At 47.6% G+C, this 14,945-nt stretch overlaps 1 protein-coding gene across 7 annotated transcripts in view; it reads right to left on the reverse strand.

The window, feature by feature from the left end:
- The window catches only part of STRBP (spermatid perinuclear RNA binding protein), a 605,440-nt gene that overhangs the window by 217,267 nt on the left and 373,228 nt on the right, over positions 1-14,945 (reverse strand). For all 7 annotated transcript variants that reach the window (XM_085612449.1, XM_085612470.1, XM_085612476.1 and 4 more), the window contains one exon: positions 10,800-11,011. In XM_085612449.1, coding sequence (XP_085468575.1) covers positions 10,800-11,011 — 212 coding nt within the window. The remainder of the gene's footprint in view (positions 1-10,799; positions 11,012-14,945) is intronic.

Raw genomic sequence — 14,945 nt, forward strand, 5'->3', positions numbered from 1 at the left:
AGTCCGAGGCATAGCTTCTCTGGGAAGAAGGCATAGTACAGGAATTGGACAGAAAATACTGCATCTCACTCACACAACAAGCTAATGGGATCAATGTGAGGAACACTATCTTCATGGTTAGCAGCCTCCGAGGGCAAATGCATTCTTTCAAATGGGGTGCACTTAAGAAATGTGAGAACAAAATTCAGATCCCACTGGGGCACCACAAAAGGTTTTGCGAAAATATGTGGGTCAGCTCTAATAAGAAACAAGAAGCGGCCTTTACCACGCAGGTCGAACCACGCTCTGCACAGACAACACGACCATTACAACGAATGTGTCTTTACCATGCATTCCTCTACCATGCATGTCGTTACAACTACAAGTCTTATGGAAAACGGCGTTGGACTTTAAAGTCCAACACTTTCCCTACTGTTGCGCAGGCTGGAGTTGGACTAGTAAATCATAACCAAGGTCCAGCGATTTCCCTAAGGCTTGTTGTTGTAACAATATGTGTGATAATGGAATCTATGGTAAGGAAGCAGTCGTTGTATACACTGCGGAGTAACAGCATGCGTGGTATAGGCATGCGTTGTTCCGATATACAACCGTAAGAAACGCTTCACAATAGGCTATTTAAACAGAGACGGCTGATCAGGTAACCATAGAAAATTCGATAAGACTGACGCATAACCATTAACTTTGACCACAGCAAAGCCATGCTGGGCCAATGAAAGGGACAAAAAGAAGGCTATCAGATCATTGGGCTCGCAGGGGCTGGATATGCCTAGAAGCATACCACACACACTTCGCCAACCATCCTGCGCAGATGGTTTTGGTGGTGAGCCACCTGAATTACATTTATTAGCTCTTTCAAAGTCTCCCACTACACCTGGATGGAATCCATGCGGTTCTCGCTTGGTACTGAGCCCACAGACTTTGGATCACACTTCGAAGCCTGCATGTGCCACCTGTAGTGATCCACAAGTAGGATTTAGTAGGCCACATAGCCACTTTTACTGATATTCTCCCCCCCCCCCCCCCGCCTCCTCCCCCCAGGTTAAAGACTGAAACATCGGGATCATAGACCGAATAGCTTGTACTTGTTGAGGTGGAGCAATGTCTCGAAGCAGCACCGTATTCAGGATGGCTGCAATTAAAGGGAGTTTCATTAAATGGGTTTGGTTAGACTGACACACTAATGGTAAAACCAAGGGATGTCAACAGGGCGTCTGTCGCCTGGAGGTGGTTCCTGATTGTTTGACGTGAGTCCAGCTTTCACAGCCAGTCGTCCAACCTCCTCACATGGGCAGCAATCACCACCTTCACCTTTGTGAACACCCAAGGGGTACTGGAGAGGCCAAAGGGGAGGAAGGAGAACTGAAATTACTCATGGCCTACCTGAAACTGCATACAGTGTGTGTGGGATTGCAGGAAAAAGATGTGGAAATAGACATCCTACTAATCCAATGCCACCTAAGAGTCCCCTGGATTCAGGCAGACAGACTTGGGCCAAAGTAAGTATTCTGAACTTGTCCTTCTTAAGGAAGTAATTCAGGGGGCAGTGTTCTAGAAGAGGACAAAGCTGTCTGTCCTCCTTTGGCAACAGAGAGTAGCGGGAGAAGCAGCCAGTCCCAAAGGACCTAGTCAGTGTGACTGCTCTCCCCCGCGCAGCTCCCCCTTTATAGTACTACTCTCTGAGCCCAGGGCCTCTGTGCCAGGTAGGTGTTCAAGGCCCTCCCCCACCCGCAGGCTCCTGTCTGCGCCTCATCCCTGGTGCTCCAGTGGGAGAGCACTCTGCTCTTCTGCTGTTCCTCCTCTCTTGGCTTTTTCTGTGCCCTGTTTTTCTCTTTGTTCTCTTTTTTGTCCGTTTGCCTCTTTCGCTCACCCAGCATGGTCCCCCGTCACTGTTGCCCCCGATGGCCCCTCCCCATCCAGCGTTGCCCTTCCCGCTTCCCAGCTGTCCGCTCTTCCCCCCCTGATTTCTAATTAACGCCGCCCGCTGCACATCAAGTAGAGCAAGACCACTGATCAGTGTGACTGCTCTCCCCCATGCGCAGCTCCACCATTGTAGTATTGCCTTCGGAGCCAAGAGCCTCCGTGCAAGGAAGGTGTTCGAGGCCTTCCTCCACCCGCAAGCTCCTGCCTGCGCCTCATCCCTGGTGGTCCAGTGGGGGAAGCACTCGGCTCGTCTGCTGTTCCGCCTCTTGGCTTTTTCTGTGCCCTGTTTTTCACTCTGCTTTTCTGTGCCCCATTTTCTCTCTGCTCTCTTTCCCTTCTTTTTCCTTTTTTGTCTGTTTGGCTCTTTCTCTTGATTCTTTTTCTCACTCCTCGTGCGCCCCTGCCGCTGCTGGCCCCTGCGGCCCCTCCTGCACTGTGCTTCCGGCTCCTGCCTCGCAGCGGACGCCACCGACCTCTACTTAATGGCAGCTGTTGGCATGCCAAAGGCAAGCCAGTTCGTGACTTGCGCCAGGGCTCCCTGGTCCTCTGACTCACCTCCACTACGATTCCAGCACCCTCCACACGCTCAACCCCAGACGCAGCAGCAACTGCCAGCTTTCAACGCCGAGCAACACCCAAGGCGCTATCTCCTGTCGACACTACTGCTGCACCTTCACCCACCTCCGGACCCCAACAGCAGCACCCAGCCTACCGGACCCCACCACTCACAAACCACTCAATTGCATCCTCCTCAAAGTGCGCTCCCTACACAAGCACACCATAGAAATCTGGGACCTCCAACACCCATGAGTCAGACGTCGCCTTCCTCATGGAAACATGGACCAACGCCAGTTCCACGCCCAAAATCGCCGCCATTCCTGGCGGATACAAGATCCTGCGGAAAGACGGCACCACCTGCCCAGGAGGAAGCATCGCTATCGTCCTCAAAAGCTCCCTCTGCATGACAGCCACCGGCCCGAACGACACTACAACCCTCATGAAGCATCTACACTTTCATATCCAGACCAATCCTAAAACGACTATCTGTGGAACTCTCATCTACAGGCCACCCGGCCGAGACACTCCTTTCACCGACAACAACACTCAGCTCATCGCACCCCACGCCCTCCCCTCCACAGACTACATCCTATTCGGAGACCTAAACTTCCACCTGGACAACCCAGACGACCCCAACACCACCGCCCTCTTGGAAACCCTCGCCAACATAGGACTGAAGCAACTTGTCACTGCCCCCACGCGCACAGCAGGACACACACTCAACCCGGTCTTCACAGAAGGAAACAGCGTCTCCTACAGCCATACCACGGAACTCCTCTGGACAGACCACCACTGCACCCACTTTGCCTTCAGAAAACCCACTGCACAAGAGCAAACACGCTGCCTCCCCGTAGAAGCTGGAACAAAGTCACAGATGACCAGCTCACATCTGCCCTCACCAACAACGCCAGACGCCAACACTGCGGCCCGCAACCTCCACCGATAGATCACAAACTGCGCCAACATCCTCGCCCCCCCTCAAGAAAGCCACCGGGCTACACACAGAGAAAGCAAGCTGGTTCATCCCTGCACTCCAAGAATCCAAACGCTCCTGTCGACTACTCATAAAAAGGAATGGAGGAACACGCACCGCCTACAGAGCAGCCACCAATCAAAAAGAACTATCTCCAAGACAGAATCCTCACCAACGCCCACAACTCCGTGGAACTCTTCTCCATCATCAAGTAATTTGCCAACCCCAGCAGCGAAATAACTGATGTCCCACCATCCCAAGACCTCTGCAACCCAACAGACCCTGCTCACCTGGACCCCGCTCACGACAGAAGACACCATGAAGACCATGAAGAGCATCCACTCTGGAGCACCCTTAGACCCCCTGCCCACCCCATATCTTCCACACAGCCACTACGGCCATCACACCCGAACTACGCCAGACGATCAACTGCTCCCTAGAAACCCCCACATTACCCGACCACTAGAAACACACCAAAGTCAACCCCCTCCTGAAAAAACTCTCTGCAGACCAGATGGATCTCAAGAACTTCAGGCCAAATCTCCCTGCTTCCATTCACAGCAAACATCATCGAAAAGGCCATCAACACCCAGCTAGCAAACTTCAGCGAAGCCAACAACATCCTAGACACCGCCCAATCCGGATTCTGCAGCAACCACAGCACAAAGACCGCCCTACTTGCAGCCACCGACAACATCCGATCCCTCCTCGACAATGGCCAAATGGAAGCCCTCATCCTCCTTGACTTCTCAGAAGCCTTCAAAACATCTCCAACCGCACACTAGCCACCAGACTACACAGGCCCTGCATTCGCGGAAAGGCTCATAACTGGATATGCTAATTTCTCCCAGGCTGAACTCAGTGAGTCAGACTCCCGCACTTCTTCTAGGAACCAACAGAGACCAAATGTGGAGTGCCCTAAGGATCCTCCCTGAGCCCCAACCATCTTCAACATCTACATGGCCCCCCCACAACCATCTTCAGAAACCACGGGCTCAACATCGTCTCATATGCAGACCACACCCAGCTCATCCTCTCCCTCACCAAAGAACCCAGCATCACTAGGCACAATTTCCAAGAAGGGATGAAAGCCGTCGCCACCTGGATGAAGAAGAGCTGCCTGAAACTCAACTCCGAGAAAACAGAAGCCCTCATCCTTGGCTCCACCCTATCTGCCTGGGACGACACGTGGTGGCACCCCGCACTGGGAAACCACCTCCGCCCCGACGGACCATGTACAAAACCTCGGCATCATACTAGACTCATCGCTCACAACGAACCGCCAGATCAACCCCGTAACCTCGGCCTGCTTAAACACCCTCCGCACACTCTGAAAAATGTTCATATGGATCCCACCCGAATCCAGAAAAACGGTCACGCACACCCTCATCAGTAGCAGACTGGACTACGGCAACGCTCTCTACGCTGGAGTCAACAAGGAACTATTTTGCAAGCTCCAGACCGTCCAGAACACCACAGCCAGACTAGTCCTAGACATCCCCAACACCATCACATCAACCAGCACCTCCGCGATCTCCACTGGCTTCCTATCGAAAGAAGGATAACCTTCAAGCTCCTCACTCCAGCTTACAAGGCCCTCCACAACATTGGACCAGCATACCTAAACGACCACCTCTCGTTCCACGCACCCAAGAGACACCTCCGATCAGCTAACCTCTCTGGCCTCCATCCTACGCATCTACAAGACCAAAACGGGAGGAAAGTCCTTCGCCTACCTCGTAGCCAGGCCTGGAATGACCTCCCCCTCCACCTCCGGCAAAACCCCACATTGCCCCGGTTCAGGAAGGACCTCAAGACCTGGCTCTTCGGATGACACCAGCACTCAACGAAGCCACGCCCCCGCCCCCCCGCCACCCCCGCCACCCCCAGCGCCTTGACACCCTTGTGGGTGAGTAGCTGCGCTTTACAAACCCTGATCGATTGATTGAACCTCTGATGCCAGTACACCTCAATGGGTCGCTTCTCCTTGAAAGCCTAAACAGCTTGTCGGAGAACTGTCAAGTGGTCCTCTGTAAGATTTTGTGGTGTAAGCGGTATTGTCTGGAGGGGTGGCAAGGAAGGGGCGGTCATAACCAAAATGAATGACATTATACTTATATAGTGCATGGCTACCCTGAGGCCTCCCAGTGCTATTTGATAGAAGAACAGAAAAGCAGAAGGCCGTGATGTTAAGGGAATATCTTAAAAAGGTGAGTTTTCAAGAGCTTCCGGAAGGCCAGGAGATTATTATACTTTCGTAGAGTGAGGGGGAGTGTTCCAGATCTTTGCTGCATTAAATGAAAAGGAGCGTCCACCCCATCTGGATCTTCGTATTTTCTTGGGGATGGCCAGATATAACGAACTGGAGCGCAGGGTTCTGTGAGGGAGATGGGGGTGACCAGGGAATGGGTAATAGCCGAACCAGTCTTCCAAATGGCTCTATGAGCCAGGCACATGGCATTAAACTGTATCCTGGCCGGAATGGGGAGCCAGTGAAGCCTCCTCAGTGCTGGTTTAGCAGATTGCCACCGTGGAATCTGGAGGAGCAGGCGAGCTGCGCAATTCTGAATTAATTGCAATTTGTGGATGGTAAATTGAGGAGCTCCAAGATATAAGGCGTTCCCATAGTCAAGGCGAGAGAGTATACAGGCCTGAACCATAATTCTTCTCGCCTGGAAGGGGAGGAGGGGGATGATTTTCCGCAGCATTCTCACCAGTCCATAACAAGTGGCTGAAAGCTTGGTGGCTTGATGGTTAAAATCGAGGGATCTGTCAAGCCACATGCCAAGGCTCTTGATCTGTGCCTTCGGAGGTGGAGCGGGACCCAGGCATACCGGCCACAGGAGAGTGGGGATGGAAGACGGAGGGTTGCCCAGAAACATAAAATCCGTTTTGTCCCCTTTAAGCTTAAGGCAGGAGAGTTCCATCCACTCGGCCACCGCCTCTAGGCAAGGGCCTAGGGTGCTAGACGACCCCTCAGAGTGATTTAATGCTACCACTAACTGAGTGTCGTCTGCGGTAGGTGATGATCTTAATGCCGAATGGATGGACAATCTCCGCCAGGGGACTCATGTAGATATTAAAAAGCGTGGGGAGGAACCCCACAGCTAAGAGGCAATCGTCTCCCTCAAAGACTTGAAAAAAGCGGTTACTGAGGAAGACTGGAACCAAGTCAGTGCCGTGCCCGACACTCCCATGCTTTTAAGTCGATGGGCCAAGATGTTATGATTAACAGTGTCTAACGCGGCACTGAGGTCCAGGAGGATGATTGCTACTGTTCCTCCTTGATCCAGTAGCCTTCTTGCATCCTCCGTCACTGCTTATAGGGCCGTTTCGGTCCCATGCTGAGGACGAAAGCCTGTTTGAGAATCATGCAACAGGTTGTTGGATTCCAAATAATCAACCAGTGTAATGTTGATGTGTTTTCTCAATCAGCTTACTCAGCCAAGGGAGGAGTGAAATTGGGCGATAGTTGGCCAAATTGGATTGGTACAGACTGGGTTTCTTCAAGAGGGCCCTAACCATCGCACATTTCCATGCTGTGGGTATCATACTGGAAGCGACGGAGGAATTCAGAATATCAAGGATAACCAGGCGAATGGAATTAATGACTAAGGTGAGGTGTTGCGGGGGAGCAGGGTCCGACAGAGACTGAGGTGACTCTAGAGATGATCCGGTCCAGTGAGTCACCATCTAGGGGGGGAAATTGCACTAACGAGCCTTTGGAGATAGAGTTAGAGCTTCTTGTTCCGGTCACCATGGGCTCGAGTGTTGTGGTGGGGAAGGACATATAGATGTTTTGAATCTTTTGATGGAAAAAATCTGCCAAATTATTGCATCGTGCGAGTGCTCCTTCTGTTATCAAGGGTTTTTGGGGTAGGGTGATAAGTGATTTAGCAATGCGAAAAATCTCCTTGGATGAATTTGCGGCAGTACTTATTTTCTCTTCAGAGAATGTGGTTTGAGCAGTTTTGATTTCTGATTTATATAGCCTAATTGCTTTCCTATATTCAACTTTCCTAGTCTCTGAGAAATTCTGTCTCCAACTTCTTTCCAGTCTTCGACATGATTGCTTTAAGTCCCTCAGTTTGGGGGAAAACCATGGAGCTGTTTTCTGTCTGCTTTTTTTGTAAGTGGGTACCTTGGGGAGAACTAGGTCAAGGGAGCTTTGGATCCACTCATTGATGTTACTGCTAGCCATATTGGGATTAGGATCACTAAGCGGTCTTGTGTTTTCGAGAGCTACGGTCTAACGATTTGAGGCGAGCCTAGACCATTTATTTTCCAAGATCGGTATTGCTCTCTGGGGGAGCGACGGCATGAAGGATTCCCGGCTTGGAGGGATCAAAAAGTGATCCGTCCAGGGGAGTGGAGTAGGGCTACCGATGACAAGGTTGTGCAGGTTGCTGAACACATTGTCAAGAAGATGGCGAATCCTTTTTGTTTGAGTTGGATCGCCAAAAGACTCGATAATAGTTTGTTCGTTACATGGTTGGAGGGGTCATCTAGATGAATATTAAAGTCACCCAGCACAGTAAAATTAGCTGGAAACAGTGCTATATTGGCGACTAAGGTGGAGAGATTAGGAAGAAATTGCCCTAAGGCTCCCGGGCGGCGATAAATCAGCAAACCAGAGAAGGTGCTTGTTGGTGAAAATTCTAGGGAGAAGGCCATGCTCTCACAATCTGGTAACTATTTAGTGTTGTTCGACAAGTAAAGGTATCTTTGAATATAATAGCCAGGCCTATTATTTAATAACCCTGGGGGAGGGTTTGAATAATGGCAGGGTCAGTTTCAATCTGGAGCCAGGTCTCTGTTAGAAAAAGAGCATCTGGCTCAAGCTCATCTATTAGTAACGCTAATTCAACAGAATGTTTAGAAAGCGATCTGCAGTTTAAAATAAACATCCTTAGTGGTGTGCTGGAATGAGGCCTATAATAATTTTGAGGCATAAGCTTAAAATTAAGTGTAGGCAGTCAGAGGGGTTATTAGAAATGTTCAGAGAATGTAGACAGTTGGAGTTAGTATCCCCTCTTAGCTCGAGCAAGGAGTGGGAGCTGTAAATTAGGCAATATCCAGAAAAAAATTCCAGGTGTTGTGCCCCTGGGCCCGGACTGGCGCAGACGAGCTTGCCTTTGGCGCGCCCGCTGCGCGTTAACGACATTCCGCCCTGAAGTAGATTGGACCAACAAAAAAGCTGGAGCGTCACCCTGCCAAGATGGCCGCCCAAGAATGTCCCAACCAGGAAGTGTTGAGCTCGGTATTCTCCCTCCACTCAACCAGCATAGGAATTGGTGTGGTGGACCGGGGAATCGGCGAGCATAGAGCGACACGCAATAGGTGAGAATAGACTTTCAAATGTGGCTTTTAAAAACAGTTTAGTGCAATCTTAAAAACAATTAGCAAGCGCTAGCGCAGCAACACGGGCTGAGCAGAACTCTGCCTTCTATCAGGACCCACATGTCTGATACGATGCGTTGCCACTTATACAGCCTCTAACTGGGTGACCGTGCGCCACGGATGGCGGGCTTAAGAGGTTTTGAAGCAGCGGCGGAGTAGGGTTTGGGCAGTGTATTGCCCCCGGGAGGCATTGATGCTGTTGAAAGGATCCCCGACCTCTACTTCAAAAAGCCTTACAGGTCTGTTGCGGGGAAATATTTTGCTTGGACCTCCGCTAGATCCCTCTTCCGAAACATTGTGATGGTGGTGCAAGGCCATGAGAGCACTTGGTTGCTCGGCTTTCTTTGAAGTGCTCTAAAGCAGAGTCTGCCTTGTCTCCAAAAAGACAGGTGCAAGTGGTATGTCAATGAAGGACTGTTGGACATCACTGGAGAAGTCTGTGGATCTTATCCATGTGTGATGCTGAAAGACTACACTGGAACCAACTGCTTAATCTGACAGTCAGAAGTGTCCAGGCCCGTCCTGATCATGTGCTTCACCTTGTCTTGACCATTCGGAACTGTTAGAGGTATTTTGCATGAAGGTCCTCACACAAGATATCGTGAAACATGCCCCACAACCTGAGAGGAAATCCCCAGGAGGCAACTCACATTGATAGATCTAAGGGCGAAGCAGGCTGAGAAGAACATCACTTTCCTGAATGTGTTTCAACTCAGTCTGGTGGGTTGGTCAAAAACACACTAGGGTTAGTCGAGTGATGGAAGCCTAAACCATGAGACTCTTTGGTGTTGGGTGCTAAAGGAGGAAGGGTTGGTACCCCAGAGCTGGTCTGTGCCATTGGGCTATTAGACTATTAACAAGAGGAAGAGCTTGCCTTCGCCAAGATGCTAAGAGGGAGACTGTGAGGGCCTTATTGAATTGAGGCAATGAATCAGACGAGGTCTGGACTCAGTCAGTACATTTGTTTAACCTCCATTGAGGGAACATGGAGATCAATAATCTCTGCCGCTCTTCTGATTACCACAGCAGAGAAAAGGCAGATTCCTCCACAGAAGGCCCAGGTAGAGAATTGTGTTCAGTATTTGCACAGGTATCAAGACCACTGGCATCTGGAGATTCAGAAAAGGATTTGCATTGTGTATACTTGTGATTTGTTGTTGCCATCATAGTCATGGGGCTCCAGGACAAGAGAATCTATGAGGCATGGGAAGCGTTTCAGAATCAGAATGGGGCTGCCTCCTAGGATCCAAGGAGTCTGAAAGTGCACTTGAAGGGCTCCTGAAGGGTAAAAAATTTAGAACATAGCCTCTTTGAAGGCTTGAATCTGCTGTGGCATTGCCAATGGACCCAGGAACTCTGGCTGGAATGGGATCAGTGCGACAGTCAGTCCAGTGGTGGGCAACCAAGATCTGGAGGTACCCACGTCTATGTCCTCTTTTTTGATTGGGCCTTCCTATGGTGCTAAATGATGTTGAGGTTGGCTTTGAGGTCAGAGATGGCCTTCAGGTTCACTTGAGTGCATTTATTACACGACTTCGAGTCAAGCGCGGTCACAACAGACCAGAGACAGACTTCATGTAAGTTTGTTACTGACATCTGTTTGCGGCAATATTTACAGTGTAAGAACATTTTAGGGGGAGAAGTGTTACTTACACACTGGAAAAATGTTAAGACAGAAATTGAGGAAGCGAGTTCAAGATCTGCGTTCCAAGACGCAGAAATAAAATAACAAAAGTTGAGGCACAGAGGTGGAGATTATATTGTTGCCCCAAAGTCACTTCCAAGGAGGGACGAACCAGGTATGGATTTGAACGACGTCACTGACAGACGTGTGAGGGAATTGCTGAGAAAAGTCTCTAGATCCAGTCTGGAGGTTTTCACAGCGTGAGGAATTTGCGGTCAGAAGTATCCATCAAAAATTATAGTTACAAATAAACATTCTATTTACCTTCACCGCTACATGAAGCTTTGCTGTTTTCTTGGAAGGTCCAGATGCTTCATATACTGTAGAGTCAACATCTACTGACATTGTGAAAACCGGTGCATGAACAGGACCAGACTGTGAAAGAAGTTTATATTGAAGACCAGGCCTGATTTGGTTCAGTCTCATTAGTGCATTCATTGGCTGGTTGGCATCTATTGCTTTGCTGTCTAATATTACTAGAAGGAAAAATAAAAAGATCAAGTTTCAAATGATGAATTACAATAGAAGACATTTCACCATTCATAAAGAACTATCTAGACTCGCACATCAAATTAGCATGATACATGGATATATTATTTATCTGAAACAGTAGTTCACTGGCATGGGTAATCACCCCTAACTTAATATTCCTATATGTGCAAAGGATTCCAGGTTCCTCTAGTTAAAAAAAAAAAAAAAACGAAAAACAATGAAACTATTACTTACAGTTTGAAAAAAAATTATGCTTATTTTCTTCCCACAGAAAGAGAACATGGGTGAGTGGAAATTTCACAAAGAACAGCTAGTCTCAGTTCCTTTATAGGACAACAGTTGTAAACCTGTGTAATTTAGTGCACACACTGTTAAACAGTTTTGTTTCAAGATTTCATTTTGTAGTATAGTTACCATAGGAAAATGGCAACATTTTATTCCCAATAACTTTGGCGCCGATCAATGAATCTTCGCGAAATTTTCAAAACTAATTCTTTGTTGGGATCAGCTCCTATGTTGAAAGTTTGGGGGTGATTCGTCAAGGGGGGGGGGGGTAGGGAGAAAAAAGGGGGGTCCCAAAACGTGTTTTCTCCATGTTAATTTCCATAGGAAACTTTAGACAAGGCTACGGGTCGAACGGGTGAACGGAATTACCCCAAATTAGGCAGGGAGAAGGGTCTTGGTCTAGAAAGCACGCTTTTGTTTATTTGGTGTAAATTCATTCAGTAGTTTTTGAGAAACATTGAAATTTACAGATACCGATATTTGGGAATTCTGCCATCTGATTGGCTTATGCGTTACGAGCATGAGCTTGTTGCTGACTGGGTGCGAGCGGTTGCAACTAGGAAGTGTTGACCGCCATTTTGTGATTCCTTTGAAGCGAGTAAGGTGAAAAGAGGGGGAAAAAGTGGGAAATAGGAGGGTAGGAGCACTGTAACCTCTGTGAGGTGTTTAGGGTGTGCTATAGAGGGGGTACGAAGTATTTACCCGTACCGGTGTGTAAGTGGTGGGCTACGGAAATTAAGTGAGGTATTGGGTAGAGTCTCATGCGGGTAAGGTGAGCTGGTGCAGGACTCGGGGATTAAAGCGTGAGCCCAAACTGTGTGTCTTATGCTGTGAAGTCATGTGCCGTGGCCGCTGCACTACAGTTGTGGAAGTAATGTCCGGATGTGTTTATAACTACTAGGACGAACTACTGACCCGTACTGGTATGAAAGTCCTGGGGTACGGAATATATGTGAGGTATTGTCTAGAGTTCATGTTGCTATGCTGAGCTGCTGCCGGAGTCGGGGATTAAAGCGTGTGCCCAAACTGTGTGTCATATGCTGTGAAGTCATGTGCTCTGGCCGCTGTGCCACATCTGTGCAAGTAGTGTCAGCATGTAGTTATAGGTACTTGGATGAACTTTTGTTTAGAAAATTGTAGCTTGTGTATGGTGCTTAGGTGGTGTTGTATAGGAAGTGCGAAGGTACATCAATATGGTATTTGTAGAGCATAAACTACTCACCCCTATGGGTGAGTAGAGCCGGGGATCAAAGAGAGAGGTCTGTGCTGCAAAGTGAGATAATCTGGCCGTGCGCCACAGCTGTGTGGAGAATACATTTTGGCGAGGGTGCGGGAGTTGGCATTATATGACCCTAAAATAGGGGGCCTAAGTTGTAAGTTCAGTCAGTCATGAAAGCTTTATTCGATTTTCAGAGTAAAATCATAAAAGCATACATACATATGAAGAAAAATACATTACATGTTAAAAACAGATAAGAACAATTAAAAAAAGATAAAAAGACATAACATGATTTTTAGGATGGTTGCATTGAGTTCCGAAATTTGATAATCAGTTTTAAAAAACTAGTTACTGCAGAGGTAATACATTCATCTTCTAATTGTAGGAGCCTAGTCATGGCAGATCTGCAGGTACGGATTCCCCAGGCTTTTAAAATCGGTTTTAGGAAGGCTCCTCTGGGCAGCTGATAAAATTTACAAAATAGAATACAATGTATGTTTGATTGGACAGAGATATTGTCACAGGGACACAGTAAAATTTCATTAGACCAAAGGTTACAAACAGGAAATGTAATCATGCGGAAAAAATTGCCAAATCTAAGACGGGTCAATAGCGTTCGTGCATAGCAATTTGGCTGCGTTATGAGGTACCTTTGAAGGCCTTCATTGGTAGTTACTTTTTGGAAATCAGTGACTGTAGTTTTAGATTTTTCTAAATTCCATCTCTTAGAGATTAGATGGTTAAGAGCCAACTTTCTTAAGGTTTTTCTGGGTACCATTTCCATACTTGATGGCCTCACAAAAAACTCCAAATGGCCAAGATCGATCAACATATTTTTTACATATGCAAGCCATTTAATGTTTGTCAGACCATCAAGGCTAAAGCAGTCAGTAATTAGATCTCTATTTAGTGAGGTCTCAGGAGTAACCCAGATTTTATGCCACAAGAGTATGGGCGCAATTTTAATAACATCCGAGATGTATAGCATGCCCAGCTCAATGTGTATAAAATAAGTTGATGTTGATTTGGGGACTCCAAGTAAGTAGCGTAAAAACTGATTTTCTGTTTGTTGTATCAAGGATGGATTTTCAATCCCCCAAAGGCCTGCTCCATAGGTGGCGGTGGAAACGCATTTAGCTTTGTAGATTTCAATTAGCTCTTTCACTGGCCTGCCACCTATTTTTGTGGAGAACTTTTTTAGGGCGCCTAATTCTCGAGTGAAGGCTAAGTTTCTGGCATTAAATGCTGCTAGCCAGTTTCCTTTCCTATCAAAATTTATACCTAGATAGGAAAATTGGTCTATGGTCTCTATCCTCTTATTATCTAAGAAGATTGGGCAGGGCGTTTTCTTTGTGCCAGGTCCACAGGCCATCGTAAAGGTTTTTGAGATATTAATTTTTAGCCCTCGTTCTTTCATATAGTTCGAGAATTTCTGGACAGCCCTCTGGAGGCCGATGTTAGTTCGAGACATGATGGCAGCGTCATCAGCGTAAAGAAATATTGGGGCAGGAGTGCCCAGAATTGTTGGGTAGTCGTACTGAGATTCCATTAAGTGTTTACCGATGGAGTTTATGTATAGGGTGAAAAGGAGGGGGGCTAAGATGCACCCCTGTCTCACCCCTCTCTTAATACAAAATTTGCCAGAGCACTCCCCTTTGTTTCCAAAGCGTACCCTGGCTCCTGCATCGCTATAAAGTGCTTTTATAAAGTGTAAGATATTTAAATCTATACCCATCTCTGATAAAATGGACCATAATATCTCGTGATTCACGCAATCAAAAGCGGAACTTAGGTCCACAAACGTAACAAAAAGTTTTCCCTTTTTTGCCTGATTATATTTTGATAGAACTAAGGCCAAATTTAGGCTCTGTTCTATAGTACCTTTACCAGGGCTAAATCCATACTGTAAGTGTGACACTATCTTGTTCTCTTCCGCCCAAGATTGTATTCTATCTAAAATTGCCCGGGCTGCTACCTTCATTAGTGCGTCTAAAAGCGATATTGGCCGGTAGCAGGTGGGGTCGTGCCTGTCTCCTTTCTTAAAGATCGGAACGACTATGGCTTCAGACCAAGACGGTGGGAACCCATGACGGTTAGAGTGGTTTAAAACATTTGTTAGCAGGGGGCCCCACAAGTCAGGTTCGGCTTTGTACACATCTGTCGGAACGCCATCCGGACCTGGAGCTTTGCCTGAAGGGCTATCTTTGATTGCCTTTGTGATCTCCAGGCAAGAAAAGGTTATGTCTATAGGGAATGAGGTAGGTAAAGTTGTAGTTTTTTGGATAGATAACCCATCCGCCAGTAAGTTATCATAATTGAGATCTTCATGATTATCGTATAGAAGTTTAAAATGGTTCACCCAGGTTTCCCCATTGATGGCTATGTCTATGGTATCTGTCTGGTTATTTCGTAAA

Source organism: Triturus cristatus, chromosome 1_2 (genome assembly GCF_964204655.1).
Source record: "Triturus cristatus chromosome 1_2, aTriCri1.1, whole genome shotgun sequence".
Taxonomy (NCBI): Eukaryota; Metazoa; Chordata; class Amphibia; order Caudata; family Salamandridae; genus Triturus; species Triturus cristatus.